The sequence below is a fragment of the Symphalangus syndactylus genome, chromosome 21 (assembly GCF_028878055.3).
Source record: "Symphalangus syndactylus isolate Jambi chromosome 21, NHGRI_mSymSyn1-v2.1_pri, whole genome shotgun sequence".
NCBI lineage: Eukaryota > Metazoa > Chordata > Mammalia > Primates > Hylobatidae > Symphalangus > Symphalangus syndactylus.
In genome coordinates this window covers 58,535,890-58,555,517 of record NC_072443.2, presented here as the reverse complement: position 1 = coordinate 58,555,517, position 19,628 = coordinate 58,535,890, and the positions used below count along the sequence as shown (strand labels likewise).

The 19,628-nt window shown below is 53.9% G+C and overlaps 2 protein-coding genes across 20 annotated transcripts; one reads left to right on the top strand and one right to left on the bottom strand.

Moving 5' to 3' along the window:
* The first annotated feature begins 83 nt into the window (after nucleotides 1-83).
* CRELD1 (cysteine rich with EGF like domains 1) lies at nucleotides 84-10,442 on the top strand. Of its 13 annotated transcripts, none has more exons than XM_055260537.2 (12): nucleotides 161-262; nucleotides 755-947; nucleotides 1,170-1,252; nucleotides 4,009-4,119; nucleotides 4,464-4,555; nucleotides 5,684-5,860; nucleotides 5,945-6,040; nucleotides 8,225-8,308; nucleotides 8,488-8,583; nucleotides 8,792-8,926; nucleotides 9,310-9,503; nucleotides 9,773-10,442. In XM_055260537.2, the coding sequence occupies exons 2-12, from the start codon at nucleotides 774-776 to the stop codon at nucleotides 9,797-9,799; spliced, it is 1,269 nt and encodes a 422-aa protein (XP_055116512.2). In that variant the 5' UTR covers nucleotides 161-262; nucleotides 755-773; the 3' UTR covers nucleotides 9,800-10,442. The 13 variants fall into 13 exon arrangements, with proteins under 13 accessions (XP_063486474.1, XP_055116516.2, XP_063486475.1 ...); XM_055260536.2 differs by having other exon boundaries at nucleotides 9,298-9,503; XM_055260541.2 differs by lacking the exon at nucleotides 9,310-9,503 and having other exon boundaries at nucleotides 134-194.
* A 506-nt stretch (nucleotides 10,443-10,948) lies between these two features.
* On the bottom strand, nucleotides 10,949-19,628 carry PRRT3 (proline rich transmembrane protein 3). Of its 7 annotated transcripts, none has more exons than XM_063630392.1 (5): nucleotides 19,138-19,378; nucleotides 15,008-15,559; nucleotides 14,485-14,764; nucleotides 14,142-14,297; nucleotides 10,949-13,382 (listed from the first exon to the last, which is right to left on the bottom strand). In XM_063630392.1, the coding sequence occupies exons 2-5, from the start codon at nucleotides 15,500-15,502 to the stop codon at nucleotides 11,620-11,622; spliced, it is 2,694 nt and encodes an 897-aa protein (XP_063486462.1). In that variant the 5' UTR covers nucleotides 15,503-15,559; nucleotides 19,138-19,378; the 3' UTR covers nucleotides 10,949-11,619. The 7 variants fall into 7 exon arrangements, with proteins under 7 accessions (XP_063486462.1, XP_063486461.1, XP_063486463.1 ...); XM_063630391.1 differs by lacking the exon at nucleotides 19,138-19,378 and adding an exon at nucleotides 18,436-18,951; XM_063630393.1 differs by lacking the exon at nucleotides 15,008-15,559 and having other exon boundaries at nucleotides 19,318-19,628.

Genomic DNA, 19,628 nt, shown 5'->3' with positions numbered 1-19,628 from the left:
GGCAAGCGTCGTTCCCTAGCCCCGCGGCCCTTTAAAGCCCGGACAGGTGCAGCTCGGTGCCGCCTCTGGTTGGCTGGCGTGGGGTGACGTAATGGCACATGGCCCGTCGCCATTGGCTGGCCGGCAAGCTCCGCCCCCTGGAGTGCGGCGCGAGTGGGGGTTGTACGTTTTACGCAGGCTGTGGCAGCGACGCGGTGAGGAGACGGCCCACGGCGCCCGCGGGCTGGGGCGGTCGCTTCTTTCTTCTCCTTGGCCTACGAGGGTCTGGATCCTTCTCTGCCGGCTCGTGGGCCGTGCCTTTGCCCTTCTGCGAGGCCCTGAATCTGACCCCTTCCCTTCATATCCGGATCCGGGCTCCTCCCCCCAAGCCCGGGGTTCCGGACACCTCCCCCAAGACAACCCCTCTGGCCTCCTTCAGTACTTGGAATCTGATCTCTTCTCCCTAATTCTGCGGATCCCGCCCCTAATGGCCTTTATCAGACCCTCAAACAAGAGGCTGACTTCTGCCCTCTTGTCAAGGAGGGAGGCCACTTTCCTCTCTACCCCATGCTAACGAGGATAACATTTCTCTTCTGGAATTGCATCTTATGCGCCTTTCCCCATCCATCCCCACAGCCCCTGCAATACCCAGTTTGGCCTCTTTTGCTTGTAATAACGCAGATCCCAGCGCCACGGCACCTCAGAACAGACCTTTTTCTTTCTCGCGTGGGGCCTGACTCCTTCAGTGAAACCTCTCCACGCCCTCTATCTGCAGGTCCCCAGCCTGGGTAAAGATGGCCCCACGGCCCCCGAAGGGCCTGTTCCCAGCTGTGCTTTGGGGCCTGAGCCTCTTTCTCAGCCTCCCAGGCCCCATCTGGCTCCAGCCCTCTCCACCTACCCAGTCTTCTCCCCCGCCTCAGCCCCATCCGTGTCATACCTGCCGGGGACTGGTTGACAGCTTCAACAAGGTGGGTGCACCGGCAGCCTCGTTGGAGGAGAACACAGCGATTTAGAGTGGGGAACTCTGGGATGCAAATCTGTGTGGATTCAAGTTTCATCTTTGTCTCTTACTAGTTGTATGGCCCTAGGCAGGTTGCCTTTCTGTGCCTCAGTTTCCTGGTCAGTAGAACAGTGAAGTGCTAGCATGTGCCAGGCACCGTACTTAGCTATTACTAATTTTCTGTTTCCAGGGCCTGGAGAGAACCATCCGGGACAACTTTGGAGGTGGAAACACTGCCTGGGAGGAAGAGAAGTTGTCCAAATACAAAGACAGGTAAGGGGCTGCTGGGGGAAGGGGTGTATATCCCCCTCCCCGCCAAATCTCTGTTCTACTGGTGGAGGGCTAGGAACTCTTGGGGAGCACTTATTCATTCAACAAATAGCACTGAACATCTATAGTATAGCAGTAAACAAGGCAAGCAAAATCCCCCCGTCCTGGAGCTTACATTCTAGTAGAGAAGACAAGCAGTGAATGAGTAAGTGAATAATATTATGTCAGATGAAGAACAAACAGTGAAGCACGTAGACTGCAGGACGGTGGGAGGCAAGGTGTTCAAGGTTTGGCATTTGAATAGAGAGACATGAAGTGAAGAAGCGAGCTATGTGACAGGGAGGGAATTGGGCAGAGGATGGGACTGAGCTTGGTGTATTCGAGAAGTGGCTGGAGTGGAGTGAGCCAAGGGGAGAGTGGTAGAAGGTGAAGGCAGAGGCATAAGCCTCGAAGGCTACAGAAAAGAGTTTAGATTTTTTTCGGAGTGTAATGGGAAGCTCTTGGAAGGTTATGAGCAGAAAAAGTGATACTGTCTTCTTTATACCTTTAAAGATTACTCACACTGCTATGTAGCAAACAAGACTGTAAGGGGCAAGGGCAGAGGAAGCAGGGAGACCAGTTTGGGAGGCAAGTGCATCATCTAGGCATGAAGTCAACACAAGCTAGTGTGGTATCTACTGGAGGACATGGTGAAGGGGTCACAGTCTGGGTATATTTTGCAGAGAGAACAATAGGACCTGGTGATAGATTCATTATGGGTATAGAGAAACAGTAGAATAAAAGATGCTTACTAGATTTTGGGCCTGAGCAACTGGGTGAATAGTGCAGCTGTTTTCTAAGATGGTGAGATGGGAAACCGAGAAGGTTTAGGGGAGGGGTGGGATGTGGTGTTCTTTGAACGTATTGGGCTGAAATGTCCATTAGACATCCAGGTAGACTCCATCCAAATCTGGAATTCAGAAAAGAGTAGGAATTGGAAACAGGAATTTGAGAGTTGTCATTATATAGTCAGTATGTAAAGAAAGCCATGGGAAGGATACAGAAAGCCATTATACAAAAAGCCATTATATAGTCAGTATATATATAATACAGAAAGCCATTATATAGTCAGTATGTAAAGAAAGGCATGGGAAGGATACAGAAAGCCGAGCCCTGAGCCCTCCAGCTTTTCAAAGTCAAATGGAAGAGGAATCAGCAAAAGCTCAGAGTTAGACCTGGTTGTCGGTTCTTAACCTCTCAGAGCCACAGTTTCTTCACCTGTAAAGTGGGGATATTAATACCTGGTTTGCCTATTTCATAGAAGTGTGGAAAAGGCTTAACTGGGATGCCCACTAGAAATAAAGGTTTTGTTATTATGTAACATTGGTCATTTTCTCTTTTCCTTCGCCGGGCCTGAGTTTCCTCATTCAGGAATGAGGGGATTGGCTAAGACAACCCCAGAGGCACTTTCAGCTTTGTAATGGCTCATGCGTTGATTGCTTTTTTAAATCACCTCCTATATGCCAGGCACTGTGCCAGACCCTTTAAATACAGGATATAAGATATCAAATATTTATATATGTGTGTGTATGTATATATATATGTGTGTGTGTATATGTGTGTGTGTGTATATATGTGTGTGTGTGTATGTGTGTGTGTATATATGTGTGTGTATATATGTGTGTGTGTATATATGTGTGTGTGTATGTGTGTGTGTATATGTGTGTGTATATATATATGTGTGTGTGTGTATATATGTGTGTGTGTGTATATATATTTAATTGTGGTAAAATGCATATAAAAAATTTCCCATTAAAGACATTTAATAACATTTACAATGTTGTGCAACCATCACCACTATGTAGTTCCAGAACATTTTCATTACTCCCCCAAAAAATCCTATACCTGTTACACAGCCACTCCCCATTCTCCCCTTCCCTCGGCTCTTGGCAATCACTAATTTGTGTTAGTCAAGCAGAAATTATGGATTTGCTGATTTCATTGGAATCATAAAATATGTGGCCTTTTGTGTCTGGCTAGTTTCACTTAGCATAATGTTTTCAAGGTTCACCCATACCGTAGCATATATCAATACTTACTCGTTTTTATGGCTGAATAATATTCTCATTTGGCTGTACCACATTTTGTTTATCCATGCATCAGTTGATGGACATCTACATTGTTTCTACATTTTGGCTGTTGTGAATAATGCTGCTATGAACATTGTGTACAAGTTTTCGTTTGAACACCTATTTTCCATTCTTTTGGGTCTATATCCAGTAGTGGAATTGGCGGGTCCTATGGCAATTCCATGTGTTACTTACTGAGGAACTGCTTTTCCACAGTGGTGATGCCATTTTGTATTCCCACCTGCAGTGTGGGAGGATTCTAATTTCTCCACATCCCTGCCAGCACTTGTTATAGGATGTATTTTTAGCCATATCTACCCAGCAAGGGTATTATATTCCATTGCTCAGATGCAGGAACTGATGTATGTTACAATAAACCTGCAGGGAAGGTATTGTCCCCATTTTACAGATGACAAAACAAAGAGGTTCAGAGAGGTTAAGTGATTTGCCCAAGGTCCACTAGATAGGTTCAAATCTACCACTAGATTTGAACCCAGGTCTCTCTGCTTCCCAGAACCATGACCCGTTCCATTATACCTCATGGCCTCTCCTTTGATATTTTCACTGCACGAGGAAGGGTGGAGAGAGACCTCAGGAGGGTGGTGGGTGGGGTGGGGCGTGTTTCCCATCAGCCCTGCCCTGTCCGGTCAGTGAGACCCGCCTGGTAGAGGTGCTGGAGGGCGTGTGCAGCAAGTCAGACTTCGAGTGCCACCGCCTGCTGGAGCTGAGTGAGGAGCTGGTGGAGAGCTGGTGGTTTCACAAGTGAGTGGCAAGGGGGCCTTCCCTGGGAGTGGGTCACAGGTGGGGCCTAGTGATAAGGCCTTGATTTGGCCAAGAAGCAGGGGGGTGCATGCTGGGGCCCATGTCTTGGTTCTGCTCCTTCCAAACCCAGATCTGCTAAGGACTTGCCGGGGGACTTGCACTCCACTTTGAGCCTCAGTTTACCCTTCTGCCAAATGGAGAAAGGGCATTGGTCAGATGGCCTTTTGGGTCTTATGTCCTAGCTGGGTTGAATCACAGATTCACGCATGGGGGAATGGGAACAGCACTTCTGACACTATCTCAGCGCCTCCTCCCCACCTCCCTCCACCGTGCCCCTGCCTCAGGCAGAAGGAGGCCCCGGACCTCTTCCAGTGGCTGTGCTCAGATTCCCTGAAGCTCTGCTGCCCCACAGGCACCTTTGGGCCCTCCTGCCTTCGTGAGTTTTTAAGTTGCTCTTGGGGATGGGAGGGGACCACCGAGTACAGGGATCCAGTCCTGGCTCTGTCCCTAGTTCGCTGTGTGAACTCAGGCTTCTCAGATAAACTTCTCTGGACCTCAGTTTTTGCCTGCCTCACAGGGCTGGGGAGATGGGCAAATCAGTGGGGATGGTACTGTAGAGGGGCGGGTGCTGACCTGGAGCCCCCATGATCGCCATCCATCCTCACACACAGTCCTGGCACAAGAGCTGAACTTACTACCAGCCTCTTTTAGAGCAGTCTTTCCTGAAGCTACAGATAAAGAGCTAGCTACAAAGATGGCAAATTCAGTCTTTGTAAAAGAAAATACTGGCTGGGCGCGGTGGCTCACACCTGTAATCCCAACACTTTGGGAGGCCGTGGTGGGCGGATCATGAGGTCAGGAGATCGAGACCATCCTGGCTATCATGGTGAAACCCCATCTCTACTAAAAAATATAAAAAATTAGCTGGGCATAGTGGCGGGAGCCTCTAGTCCCAGCTACTCGGGAGGCTGAGGCAGGAGAATGGCATGAACCTGGGAGGCGGAGCTTGTGGTGACCCGAGATCATGCCATTGCACTCCAGCCTGGGTGACAGAGCGAGACTCTGTCTCAAAAAAAAAAGAAAAAAAAGAAAATATTTGGTGTAGTGGCTCCTACCTGTAAACCCAGCACTTTGGGAGGCTGAGGCAGGAGGATCACTTGAGGCCAGGAGTTTGAGAGACCAGCCTGGGTAACATAGCAAGACCCTGTCTCTTAAAAAAAAAAAAATAGTAGGGCATGGTAGTGCAGCCTGTTGTCCCCCTAGGCTGAGGTGGGAGGATTGCTTGAGCCCAGGAGTTCGAGGCTGCAGTGAGCTATGATCACGTCATTGCCTGGGAAACAGAGCAAGACCCTGTCACTAAAAATAAATAAGTAAGAGGTTTGTAAAATCTAATTGTTCCACAAGAGGAAATTGGTTAAGTAAATGTCAGTTTTATGACAAAATATTATGTCATTAAAATTAATTTTCTTCTCCAAAAATGTTTACTGATATGCAGAGCAGAAAATATTATCTTGTATATCAAGGTTGTATAGATGACCTCAACTGGTTTGGTGTCTTCCCACAGCCTGTCCTGGGGGAACAGAGAGGCCCTGCGGTGGCTACGGACAGTGTGAAGGAGAAGGGACACGAGGGGGCAGTGGGCACTGTGACTGCCAAGCTGGCTACGGGGGTGAGGCCTGTGGCCAGTGTGGCCTTGGCTACTTTGAGGTAGAACGCAATGCCAGCCATCTGGTATGTTCTGGTAAGTAGCCAAAAGGTGTGGCACTGGGCAGGGGCAGATGGGGCACCTGCCTGCCCATCCTCATGCTGCCCCCATTCCACCCAGCTTGTTTTGGCCCCTGTGCCCGATGCTCAGGACCTGAGGAATCAAACTGTTTGCAATGCAAGAAGGGCTGGGCCCTGCATCACCTCAAGTGTGTAGGTAAGTGGGGCCCTAGCTAGGTCTGGGAAGATGGGCAGGGGCCTGGGCTTGGTCCTTCATTCTCTCAACACAAGCCTGGGCTAGACTAGCCTAGGCCCCACCTTCATGGAGATCTCAACCCGGCTGGGAGGGCAGAAAAGTAACCAGATACTTACAGTCCAGTACACAGGTACTGTGTAGTATAGTCCCTGTGTACAGTGAGAGATGCCTTTGATCTAGTACAGTGGAAGTAGTGATGGGGAATCAGGAAAGGCTTCTTGGAGGAGGTGTTACTTTGGCCAAGTCTTAAAAATTGAGGAAGGGGGCCGGGCGCGGTGGCTCACGCTTGTAATCCCAGCACTTTGGGAGGCCGAGGCAGGCGAATCACGAGGTCAGGAGATCGAGACCACGGTGAAACCCCGTCTCTACTAAAAATATAAAAAAAAAAGTAGCCGGGCGTGGTGGTGGGCGCCTGTAGTCCCAGCTACTGGGAGAGGCTGAGGCAGGAGAATGGCGTGAACCTGGGAGGCGGAGCTTGCAGTGAGCCGAGATTGGGCCACTGCACTCCAGCCTGGGCGACAGAGCGAGACTCCGTCTCAAGAAAAAAAAAAAAAAAAAAAAATTGAGGAAGGGGCTGGGCGCGGTGGCTCAGGCCTGTAATCCCAGCATTTTGGGAGGCCAAGGCGGGCAGATCACAAGGTCAGGAGATCGAGACCATCCTGGCTAACATGGTGAAACCCTGTCTCAACTAAAAATACAAAAAATTAGCTGGGCGTGGTGGCAGGCTCCTGTAGTCCCAGCTACTCGGGAGGCTGAGGCAGGAGAAGGGCATGAACCCGGGAGGCAGAGCTTGCAGTGAGCCGAGATTGCGCCACTGCACTCCAGTCTGGGCAACAGAGGGAGACTCCATCTCAAAAAAAAAAAAAAAAAAATTGAGGAAGGGTTGGCCAGGAGAATGAGGACACTGAACTTAGGGTCAGGAAACCTGGGTTCAAGACTTGGTTTGGTCCCAGCCTAGCCACTTATATAGACTAAAGGCTAAGCCGCTGTAACAAAAATCCCCAAAAGACTGTGGCTTAAAGAATATAGAGGTTGGCCGGGCGTGGTAGCTCACTCACGCCTCTAATCCCAGCACTTTGGGAGGCTGAAGGGGGGTGGATCACCTGAGGTCAGGAGTTTGAGACCAGCCTGGCCAACATGGCAAAACCCTGTCTGTACTAAAAATACAAAAATTAGCCAGGCATGGTGGCAGGTGCCTGTAATCCCAGCTACTCAGGAGGCAGAGGCAGGAGTCACTTGACTCCAGACAGGTTGCAGTGAGCCAAGATCACACCATTGCACTTTAGCATGGGTGACAAGAGCGAAACTCCATCTCAAAAAAAAGAATCTAGGCCGGGCGCGGTGGCTCACGCTTGTAATCCCAGCACTTTGGGAGGCCGAGGCGGGCGGATCACGAGGTCAGGAGATCGAGACCACGGTGAAACCCCGTCTCTACTAAAAAAATACAAAAAATTAGCCGGGCGCGGTGGCGGGCGCCTGTAGTCCCAGCTACTCGGAGGCGGAGGCAGGAGAATGGCGTGAACCCGGGAGGCGGAGCTTGCAGTGAGCCGAGATTGCGCCACTGCACTCCAGCCCGGGCGACAGAGCGAGACTCTGTCTCAAAAAAAAAAAAAAAAAAAGAATCTAGAGGGCAGAGGTTTATTTTTTTCCTCATATTACAGTCCCAAAGTGAGTAGTCCAGGCTGGCAGGGGAGCTCTGCTAGTCACAATCATTCCAGTACCCAGATTATTCCTGTAACTTACTGCACAATCATCCCCTTGGGCGTTGTCTGTATGGTTGAAGCTGAGTCCTGGGCATCTCCGTGTCCCACGTGCCAGCACTCAGGAAGGGAGAAGGGAAAGAAAGCGCATTGAGGAGTCCAAGCATTGTTTTAAGACCAAGCTAACAGTGGAGCTCATCACTCCTGTTTACATCCTGTTGGCCAGAACTCAATCACAGGGACACACTTAGCTTCAAGACAGGTTGGAAAATGTGGTCTCTGGCTGGGCAGCCTGAAGTCCAGCTAGTCTGCTTCTGTGTTGGTAGACAGCTTGCAGTCTCTGCCATACCATTTAATCCCAGGCAAGACCATTCCCCAACGGTTCTGGCCTCAGCTTCCCTACTAAATAGGGATTGAAATTCTCACCCTGTTCACCTCTCTGCAGACATTGACGAGTGTGGCACAGAGGGAGCCAACTGTGGAGCCGACCAATTTTGCGTGAACACTGAGGGCTCCTATGAGTGCCGAGGTCAGTGTCTACTTCTGCAGAGGAGGGGATGTGAGGAGGGGAGGAAGAGCTGCTCCACACCTGTCCCTCCAAACCTTCCCCTTCTCAGGCTTCAGAGCACCCCAGGCCTCCTCTTCTGGAGCGTGGCTCCCCTGGGCCTAGGTGCACATCTCACCCTCATCTTTCTCTCCTCTCTCCAGACTGTGCCAAGGCCTGCCTAGGCTGCATGGGGGCAGGGCCAGGTCGCTGTAAGAAGTGTAGCCCTGGCTACCAGCAGGTGGGCTCCAAGTGTCTCGGTGAGTCTCCTGCTGATGGGAAACAGGCACCTGGGAGTGCCTCACCCAGCATGAATGGTGAAGAGGCCAGAATATGGGCAGGCGGGGGAAGGAAGGGTGGAATGTTGCCTGGGCAAGGGCAGAGGGGAGTGTTGAGAGATGGACAAGATGGAGTCAGGGTGCTGGGTGGGGGGCCCTAGTAGGACTCTGACCCGTCCCTCCCCTCAAGATGTGGATGAGTGTGAGACAGAGGTGTGTCCGGGAGAGAACAAGCAGTGTGAAAACACCGAGGGCGGCTATCGCTGCATCTGTGCCGAGGGCTACAAGCAGATGGAAGGCATCTGTGTGAAGGAGCAGATCCCAGGTGAGCCCTGAGGCGGGAGAGGGGAGGTCCTTATTCAAAGAGAAGGCAGGCAAGCCCCTTCCCCAGGTAGCAGTGGCAGCTCCAGGCCCTGCCCCACCCCTACTGCCACCCAGCCCCCTGGAGGCTGCACTGAGACTGGGCTCTACGTCTGATCTCCAGGTTGGCTCTCAGCAGCCTTACACCTTCCAGGGTATAAAGGGAATCAGACTTGGCATCAAATCAGTCTGCCTCCTTAACCTGTTTCCTCATCTATCCAATGGAACCAGTGTTTGCCCTGGCCTGCTGAAAGCTGTCCTAGGCTGGGGGTGTGGTGAGATGCAGGGTAATCACAACGATGGCAGGGACCATTTCCCCAGCAATTACTGTGTCAGATGCTGTTCTAGGTGCATTCCTCATCTTAACTTATTTAACCCCTGAAACAACCCAACGCTGGAGGTTGGGTTCTCATCCCCATTCTACATATGTAAAAACGAAGATGCAGAGAGATGAAGCTACTTTCCCAGGGCTATATGGCAAGCATGTTGCAGAGCTGGGATCCCAATCCAGACAGTCTGACCGTAGAACGAGACTCATACATGTAATAAATGCTCTGCCCCCAACTTGTCTACCACATGGCCTTGGCAAGTCCAACCCCTTTACCTCTCTGAGTCTTACTTTCCCATTTAGTGAGACAGGGATGGTAACTGCCCCTTGCAGAGTGGTTTTGAGCAGTAAATGTTGTGTGCCTGGCTTGCTGGGCAGGCCTGGTGGCCATGATGATCAGGTGTGTGGGAGTTCTGGGGAGACTCCAAGAACTACCAGGAACAGGGATACGAGTGCCAGGCTGCATCTCTTGCTCTTCTGCAGAGTCAGCAGGCTTCTTCTCAGAGATGACAGAGGACGAGTTGGTGGTGCTGCAGCAGATGTTCTTTGGCGTCATCATCTGTGCACTGGCCACACTGGCTGCTAAGGGCGACTTGGTGTTCACCGCCATCTTCATTGGGGCTGTGGCGGCCATGACTGGCTACTGGTTGTCAGAGCGCAGTGACCGTGTGCTGGAGGGCTTCATCAAGGGCAGATAATCTCGGCCACCACTTGTAGGATCTCCTCCCACCCACACTGCCCCCAGAGCTTGGGCTGCCCTCCTGCTGGACACTCAGGACAGCTTGGTTTATTTTTGAGAGTGGGGTAAGCACCCCTACCTGCCTTACAGAGCAACCCAGGTACCCAGGCCCGGGCAGACAAGGCCCCTGGGGTAAAAAGTAGCCCTGAAGGTGGATACCATGAGCTCTTCACCTAGCGGGGACTGGCAGGCTTCATAATGTGTGAATTTCAAAAGTTTTTCCTTAATGGTGGCTGCTAGTGAGCTTTGGCCCCTGCTTAGGATGAGGAGGTCCTCACAGGGGTGGGGCCATCACAGCCCCCTCCTGCCAGCTGCATGCTGCCAGCTCCTGTTCTGTGTTCAACACATCCCCACCCCCCATTGCCACTTATTTATTCATCTCAGGAAATAAAGAAAGGTCTTGGAAAGTTAAAAGGCTTCAGTCTTACTACCTGTCCCACCACCACCTTAGGGAAATTTCCTAGAATCCTGGGAAATTGAGGGCTTCTTTGATGGTGAGTGGAGAAAAGATAGAGGAGAAGGTTGCCCTTGAAGTGCTGTTAGGAGAAGGAGGATAGAGGAATCAGCCTTAGGAGGGTTCCATGCCAGCTGTCATTTGGCAAAGGACCCTCGACAGATGACTTTTGCCTCTGAACTTCACTCTTCTCTTTCCTCAAATGGGCTTCATAATGCTTTCCACTCAGGCTTAACATGAGAATTAAATGAGGTGATAAATGTGAAGACCTGGACAGTATACAACAGATGTTCAATAAAAGTGTGGTTGCCATTATGACCAGAGCCTCCAAGCCTCAAGCAACCTTTCCTCGGAGTCCTCCTCTCCGTCCAATACACAGGACTTAGAATGACTGGGAGGCAGGGCCTCCAGTCTCTCCTTCCTCCTATGAGTACAGGATCCTGGCATGGCCAGAGGGAAGCGTGAGCCAAGTCCTAAGGGTTTATTTCTTTGGCACAAAGAGGACAATCTAGACAAGCGAGGCTCATCACTCCACATTGGGGAGTATGGGGCACCTGCTCCCTGTTCTTCATGCCCGAATCCATGCACACCCACCCTGTATTCCGCATAAGACACGGCCTCTGTGCAAAATGCCGGCTGAAAAAAAATAGAAATATTAAAAGCAAAAAACGGCATGGGGGTGGGGCGAGTTCAAACCTGGCTGTCCCCTGGGGGTTGCCGTCAGGTAGAGGCCTGGGGATGCCTTTTTTTTTTTTTTTTTTCTGAGACGGAGTCTCACTCTGTCACCCAGGCTGGAGTGCAATGGCGCGGTCTCGGCTCACTGCAACCTCTGCCTCCCCGTTCAAGCAGTTCTCCCGCCTCAGCCTCCCGAGTAGCTGGGACTACAGGCGTGTGCCACCTGGCTAATTTTTTTGCATTTTTAGTAGAGACGACGGTTTCACTATGTTCGAGACCGGGAGGCTGGTCTCGAACTCCTGACCTCGTGATCCACCCACCTCGGCCTCCCAAAGTGCTGGGATTCCTGGCGTGAGCCACCGCGCCCGGCCAGGATGCCCATTTTTTAAAGGCTCAACTGTCTCAGTAAGCCATGCCATGTGGGCATCGGGCAGGGTCCTGGTCCTGCGTCAGAACCGCTCCTCAAAGCTCGATGGTATCACTGGAGGCGCTGCGGGATTCCCCAGGCTTGCCGCGCGACTGGACTTCTCCCTGGCCGTCCCCCGGCCGAGCAGCGGTAGAGTCAGGGGCTGGGGTCGGGGCAGGCAGTAGCTGTACCGTGCTGGGCAACTCATCTAGGGGCAGACTGTCCACTGATGACAGCCCGTGGCGCCAGGGGTTCCAACTGATCTTGAGTGAGCCCCTGGAGAAGCTGTCCAGGGAGCTGCCAGAAGCCCCGTCGGGTTCTTCCACTACGTGCTGTGGGACCGGTCCGCGTACGCGCACGTCGCTGAGCGACCTGCAGCGGCCGCGGAGGAGCGAGGAGCCAGAGTCGTCAAGCTCGGCTTTGGGATGGCTGCCCCGGCGCGGCCGCAGAGCGCCTCCAGGCGGCGGGGAGGCCAGGCCGCGGAGGCCGCAACGCTGAAACACACTGTCTCGCACCAGGTGCTCGCGGAAGAGCGCGGCGTCGATGCTGCGGCTAAGGTTGATGGGCGATGGCGGCCGCAGATCCAACTCGCTCAGCGATGGCGCCGGTCCCACACCGTTGCGGGACAGTCCCGGGCCACCCTGGGGTCCGCGACCCAACGACGCAGCCGAGCCCCAAGCGCCTGAACTGGGCGTGGCCAGCTGCCCACTCTCCGCCGGGTTGCGGATGAGGCTCTTGCTGATGTCCAAGCTGCCTGCACCAACGTTGCTGGGCCCTGCATAGCAATTATTGGGTCGCTCCGGCACCTCGCTCTTGCCCGACGGCGCCGGGCACGCCAGACGCATCAGCTTAGCCCAGCAAGCGTGCTCCGTGGGCGGCCTGGGTCTCGCAGCAGCCACCGTGGCCAACGCCAGGGCGAGCGCCCATGTCAGCTCCAGGAGGCGCAGCCAGAAGTGGACACCCCACCAGGCCCACGAGAAGCGGCCCACGCGGCCTGGGCCCGGGTATAGCCAGAGCGCAGCCGCCAGCTGCAAGCCGCTAGCCAGCAGCCCCAGCGCGCCCGCCACGGCCAACAGCCGAGGGCCCGGGCTGGCATCCCAGCCCCGTGGGCCGTCCAGCAGGCGGCGACGGCACAGGCAGAGGGTGCCCAGAGCCACCGCCGCGCCCCAGGCGCACGACAAGCCCTGCGTCAGGAGGTTGAGCACAGACCATGTGGACAGCAGGTCTGTCGCGAGCAACCCTACACCATGCACCAACGCCACTGCTCCCAGCAGGAGTGGGTTTTGCAGCGGTGGCGGCAGCCCCGCGCCCAGGCCGAGCAGAGTCAGGGCCGCCAGCGCCGTGAGCAGCAAGGGGAAGGGCAGGTTGTAGAGCACCAGGCCCCCGCGAACGCCCAGCCGCGCCTGCGAGCCGTAAGGGTCGGTAAGCATGTAGGCGGATCGCAGCCCCGAAGCCACGAGCACCAGCACTGCTGCCACCAATGCCAGCCGGGGCCCTGCTGGGGCGGCTGCCAGAGCAGCCAGCGCCAACAACGCGGGCAGCAGAAAGAGTACCCCCACCCCGTAGACGTGCAGCTCCCAGGAGAAGCTCAGGACCCGCCGAAGGGGGCCCCAGCGTAGCGGGGGTGCAGTGGCGTTGGCTGGGGGGCTGGAGGCTGGGGCTGAAGCCATGGAGCTGGCTGTGGGCTCCGGAGGGGGAGGCTGGCCCAGGGCTCGCTGCGTGGTGACTCGAATGAGGCCCCGGCGCGACGTCGAGGGGGCCTGGACTGGGGGTGCTGGGGGATGGCTTTGGGGGCGCCCCGGCCACTCCTCGGCTTCATCTGCAATTATAATAATATTAAAATAGCCATTTGAAAAGTGCTTTTGATTTTCTCTCACCCTCTAGTGTGGTTGGCAAGTCATTTAACTTTTCCAAGCAAATCTGCAAAATGGAGACAACAGCACCTGCCTCACTGCGTTGTGAAGAAGATGAAATGTTTAGCCCGGTGCCCAACACCCAGTAAGTGCTAAATGGATGTCAGCTATCATTTTTATTAATGCTACTATCAGGGAGGTAGTACCCCAGCAGTTCAAAACATGGGCTGCATATTAGAATCTTCTGGAGACCAAGGAATAAGAATTTCTTGGGACGTGGCTTGGGCATTGGAATTTTTTTGTTTTTGTTTTTGTTTTGACAAGTTCTCACTCTGTCATCCAGGCTGGTGTGCAGTGGTGCAATGTGGGCTCACTGCAGCCTTGACCTCCAAGTCAAGTGATCCCCCACCTCAGCCTCTGGAATAGCTGGGACTACAGGCATGCACCACCAAGCCCAACTAATTTTTATGTTTTTTTTGTTCTAAACATATCCATGTTACATATTAGAACATTCTAGCCCCAAAAGGGCAAATGACTTCTCCCAGATTTCCCAGTGAGTATGAATTTATTATCCTAGGTTGTTTGAAGGAGGCCCTGGGCAACTCCTTTAAGCAGGTGATTGTCTCCATTCATTCCCCGCCCTCCACCCCTCACACACCCCCAACAGAGGTTCTCAGTTACTAGACAGAGCACTCCCTCTCCCCACACCCCAGCCATGCTCTCACCTGGCTGCAGGGCCCCCATGGGGCTCTCTGTTCGGTTTGCAGCTGGGCCAGGGTCTGAGGGACCAGGGATGAGAGACTTGGGGGTGCCTGGGGCCTCCACAGCTCCTCTCACCCGCTGGGGGGAGATGGGGTCTGCTCCATTTGTTGCTGTTATTTCTGAAATGACAAAGCAGTCATCACCTTACCTGACCCTCCTATGGTCCTCCTAATCCCTCAGGATTGAGTCACAATCACCCTCATTTGCCACAAAGAGGAAAATGAGACCTAGAGGGACGCAGGGTCAAACAGAATTGAGGCATCCCGCTGCCCCGGAACATCGCTCGGCACTCTCATTGATACCCACCTGGCTTAGACGGTCCATCAGGAGCCTCTGAGGCGGGTGGATCCATGGGCTGGGGTCCTAGTGAATCCTTAGTGTCAGGGAGGTCAGCCTGCTTGGGCGGGGGACCTGGGGAGCTGACTTCCCAGGACACCTCAGCGCCAGCCCTCTTGGCAGTCTCAACTGGCAGCTCCTCAGCAGGAGGAAGGCTTCTGGCCAATGCCAAGTCTGGCTGGGCCCCCGGCTCCTGAGAGTACACCACCTCAACTGGGGGTACCGAGCCAACATCAGGGACTGCTGGATCCTGTTGGGTGAAGAGGGGGCCTTGAGCTGCCTCCTGGAAATGTTCCTCAAACCCACCCTGTCCTTCCAGCACTGGCCTCTTGACAGTACCTGAGTGGGGAACAAGGGTGTGGGGTGGGCCCTGGTGGTCTGAGGGAGAAGTGGGTGGGACCCTGCTCTTAGTTTTGACCTTCAGACTCTCATCTCTAGGTGGCCACTGTCCCTCTTGGCTGTCATGCTGTAGGGAGGGAGGAACTGTGGCTACCCTGAGTTGAAGTCTGGGAGTTGTGGGGATGAAAGTGAGATGAGGGTGGCCCACTGGGTGGGGAGCCACTGCTTCTTGCTCCAGAAGCTCTTGTGGGTCCAGAGGTCCTGTCCAGCCGTGGGAGCTTGGTCCTCGAGCCATCTGGAGGTCATCAGTTCCTGGGAGTTGTTCTCTCTGAGCTCCTTGGGCTGCTTTGGGCCCGTACAGGGCTGGGCCAAGGGGAGAGGCTACAGGCTTCTCAGGCATCTCTTCAGCAGGGGTGTGGCGGACATCAGAGTTCCTGTGACTCTCAGCTCTGGGGTTCTCCGGGAAGACGTCAAAGGCCTGGGGCTCTGAGCCCACAGAGCCCTTAGGGTGGGCTCCAGGGATCATAGGGATTTCGGAGTTTTCAAGTGGCCTGGGAAAGCCCCTCCCCAGGGCAGGGCCAGTCCCCAGGAGTGGCAGCAGCAACAACAGCAGAAGGCCACATACACAGCCCCATGGGCTGGGGGCCATGGTCTATTCCGATGCCTGGGCCTAAAGCCCCCACCTTCCAGTCCTCACTGGATGAGCCTAAAAAAAAAAACAGGGCATGGAATGACATGTGAGGGCTGGGAGCGCCCATGCCTTCCTCAAGGGGCTGGCAGGAAAGAAAAGCAACGCAAGGCAGCAGCTTCTCTGCTTTTAAAATTGCTGGATGTGGCACTTGCCCTGCTTTAAAACCTTCAGTGGCTCCCTATTTCCCTCAGGAAAGAACATAAGCTCCTCTCCTGGGCTTCCAAGACCCTGGCCACCACAGGCTGTTCATCTTTCCTCCAACACTCGCTGGACTGCGTGACTCCCGTGCCTTTGCTTCTGCTGTTCTGTCAGCAGGGAATGCTCTCTCCCTTCCCCTTCACTTGCTGAAATCCTGTTCTCTTTTTTTTTTTTTTTTTTTCGAGACAGTCTTGCTGTGTCGCTCAGGCTGGAGTGCAGTGGCGTGATCTCGGCTCACTGCAACCTCCACCTCCCAGGTTCAAGTGATTCTCCTGCCTCAGCCTCCCGAGTAGCTGGGGTTACAGACATGTGCCACCACCCCTGGCTAATTTATATTTTTAATAGAGATAGGGTTTCGCCATGTTGGCCAGGCTGGTCTTGAACTCCTGACCTCAGGTGATCCGCCCATCTTGGCCTCCTAAAGTGCTGGGATTACAGGCATGAGCCACTGCGCCCAGCCTGAAATGTTATTCCTAAAGCCCCACTTCAAAAATGAGAGAGGTGGAGGGGGAGAGGAATATGCACCGGCCTTTGGGGAGGGGCCTGAGTTTGAATCCCAGTGTCTTCATTTCCTGGGGGAGTCATTTTACCTCTCTGCATCATAGTTTTCCCATCAGTAAATTGGGGATAATAAGCATGCCTAACTCAAGGGGGCTCTTAAGAGACAAATAACTAAACACGTATGGGCAAGGTTCATACCTGACACTTGACAAGCATTAGAACCCTTTCACTTTTCCCTCTGTCCAGAAAGCTTTCTGTCTCTCCATTCCCCTTAACTATTTCAACAAATAATTTGAACACACACTATGTGCCAGGCCCTCATGATAAAGCAGCGAACAAGACTGACGAGACTGCCCTCGTGAACAGCATTCTAGGGGAGAGACAGACAATACATGATTTTAAATAAGATGAGCTATGAAGAAAACAAAACAGGGCTAAGAGATGGATGAGAGGCCAGTTACATAGGGGTACCAGAACGTCCTCTCTGAGGTGACATTTAAGCTAAATGCTGAATAAGAAAGAGCTGCTAAGCGCGGTGGCCCACGCCTGTAATCTCAGCACTTTGGGAGGCCGAGGCGGGCGGATCACGAGGTCAGGAGATCGAGACCATCCTGGCTAATACAGCGAAACCCCGTCTCTACTAAAAATACAAAAAAAATTAGCCAGGCCTGGTGGCGGGCGCCTGTAGTCCCAGCTACTCAGGAGGCTGAGGCAGGAGAATGGCGTGAACCCGGGAGGCGGAGCTTGCAGTGAGCCAAGATCGCACCACTGCACTCCAGCCTGGGCAACAGAACAAGACTCCGTCAAAAAAAAAAAAAAAAAAAAAAAAAAAAGGAAGGAAGTTAGGAAGGAAGGAAGGAAGGAGCTGTTTGAAGATTTGGGGAAAAGGCATTTGGCAGAGGGAATAGCAAGTACAGAGGCTCTGAGGCAGGAATGAGCTGGGTGAGTTGAAGAAATAAGAACAGGAGTGTGGGCTGGGCGCAGTGGCTCACGCCTGTAATCCCAGCACATTGGGAGGCTGAGGCTGGTGTATCATTTGAGGCCAGGAGTTTGAGACCAGCCTGGCCAACATGGCAAAACCCCATCTCTACTAAAAATACAAAAATTAGCCAGGTGTGGTGGCGGGTGCCTGTAATCCCAGCTACTTGGGAGGCTGAGGCAGGAGAATCACTTGAACCCGGGAGGCAGAGGTTGCAGTGAGCTGAGATTGTGCCACTGCACTCCAGCCTGGGTGGCAGTCAGATTCTGTCTAAACAAAAAAGAACACGAGTGTGGCTGGAGCACAGGAAATGAAAATCAGGAAGGCGGAGGTGAGGTCACAGGTGTCTTGTAGGCCACGACAGGGCACCTGAATTTTATTCCACATGCCACAGGCAGCTAGTGAGGATGGGAAGCACCGGGATGACAAAGCCTTATTCGTGTTTTAAAAAACGGAGATGCCAGGTGCTGTGGCTCACACCTGTAATCCCAGCACTTTGGGAGGCCTAGGTGGGTGGATCGCTTGAGGTCAGGAGTTGGAGACCAGCCTATCCAACATAGTGAAACCCCATCACTACTAAAAATACAAAAATTAGCCAGGCATGGTGGCATGTGCCTGTAATCCCAGCTACGCGGAAGGCTGAGGCAGGAGAATCACTTGAACCCAGGAGGTGGAGGTTGTGGTGAGCCAAGATTGCACCACTGCGCTCCAACCTGGGCGACAGAGCAAGACTCTATCTCAAAAAAAAAAAAGGGGGGGGGGCAGGGGAGAGAGAGGCCAGTGTAAACACCCAGGTAAGATAGGATGGTGGCTTGTTTCGGCTTAGACATTCCTCTTCCCGCCTTCCTTCCCTCATCTTCTTGGGCACTTGTCACCCTGGTCTGATTCTGTAATAATCTCGTGCCTCTTACTTCAAACCTGCAGCCTCCAGTATATACCTGGCCCCAGGTGGATATCCCCTAAAAGTTCCTGTTCTCAAGAGCCTGTCGGTGGGCCAGGGAGGCAGGAAGGGGCCCCACCACCAGGAGAGGGTTCATGGAGGGTGCGAGAGCTGAAGCCCGGGTGTGTTTGGCGGCAGAGGCCCTGCTCTTTTCCTCTCTGGGGAGCAGCTGTCCCCAAAGCTTCCTGGCTCTTAACCCATGGTGGCTCACAGACACCTTAAGAAGCCACTGAAAACCCCTGGTGCTCTCCCGGGGAAGAGACCCAGGCTCACCGAAAGTTGTGAACAATTTCAAGGAGTTCAAAGACCTTTGAGTCCCATCCTCCAAACTCGAGTTTAGACTCTGTCTTAAATAAAGCCTTGTTAGTTCATTTCTCAAACATTCACGGAGCCCCATGGGCTGCTCCTGGTCTAGGCTAGCTGCTGGGGGCCCAGAGATACGGCTTTGCCTCCAGGGTTGGGAGTAGGGGTGTGCTGAGAGGCCCCTAACACAGGTGCTGGCTAAAAACAGTGCTCCTGTGTTTAGTTCTTCCCCAGTTAGTCTCCTGTGCTAAGCTTAGCAACATGTCATTCCGCCCTCCCAATACAAGGTGTGGGAATAGCCATTTCACAGGGGGAAGAAACGGGGGTTCAGAGAGGGTGAGAAACTCCCCCAAGGTCACACAGCTGAGTGGACACAATCGGGTTGTGAAACCCTCGGAGGCTCATCTTCCACAGGAGGTCCAAAAAGCTTTGCCGAGAAAACGGCTGAATGGGGCCTCCAAAGATAAACATGCCATCTGCCTACCACTGCCAATCCAAGAGATATGGGCACCTGCGGACAAGGCAGGGGCTTGCCCAGCCCTGGGCTCCCACTCTGCTGGAGAGGCTGTGGGGGGTGGCGGATCTCTCTGCCGCAGGGACTGGGAGAGGCCGGCCTGGGGGCAGGGCGAGGCCGTTGCAGGGCAGCCTCGGAGCTGGTCCATCTCGGGTTACCTCTCCTCCTCCTCCTTCTCTTCCTGCGTCTCCTCTCTCCCTGGCTCCGCGCCTTCCCGCAGTGTCCTGGATGGGGGTGGGCGCCGTGCAGGCCTGGTCGCCTGCGCCCGCGACGGGTGCAGCAGGCCACGCTCCCCGCCGGGGTCCCGCCATCGCCCCCTCCCTGGGCCAGCTCCTCACCTGCGCGCCGCAGCCCCCGCGTTCACCTTGCGCGCGTCCCTGCAGCCGCTCGCCGCGCCGCATCCTCCGAGATGCTCAGACTCGGCTAACAGAGCCCGGCGCTGCCGATCGCGAGCCCGCCCACAGGAGCGCAGCCCTGCTTAACTCTTTCCCCTTAGGGTTGGACTCTTCTCTCGACCCTGACTTCCCCTCGCTCAGGGACTCTCAGGGCTCAGAGTAGAACCGAGGTCATCTCTGAGGGATGTGGAAATGCCTTCTGCAGCATCCCTGAAAACGGGGCAGCTAGCCTCTGCTTGCATACCTCATGGGAC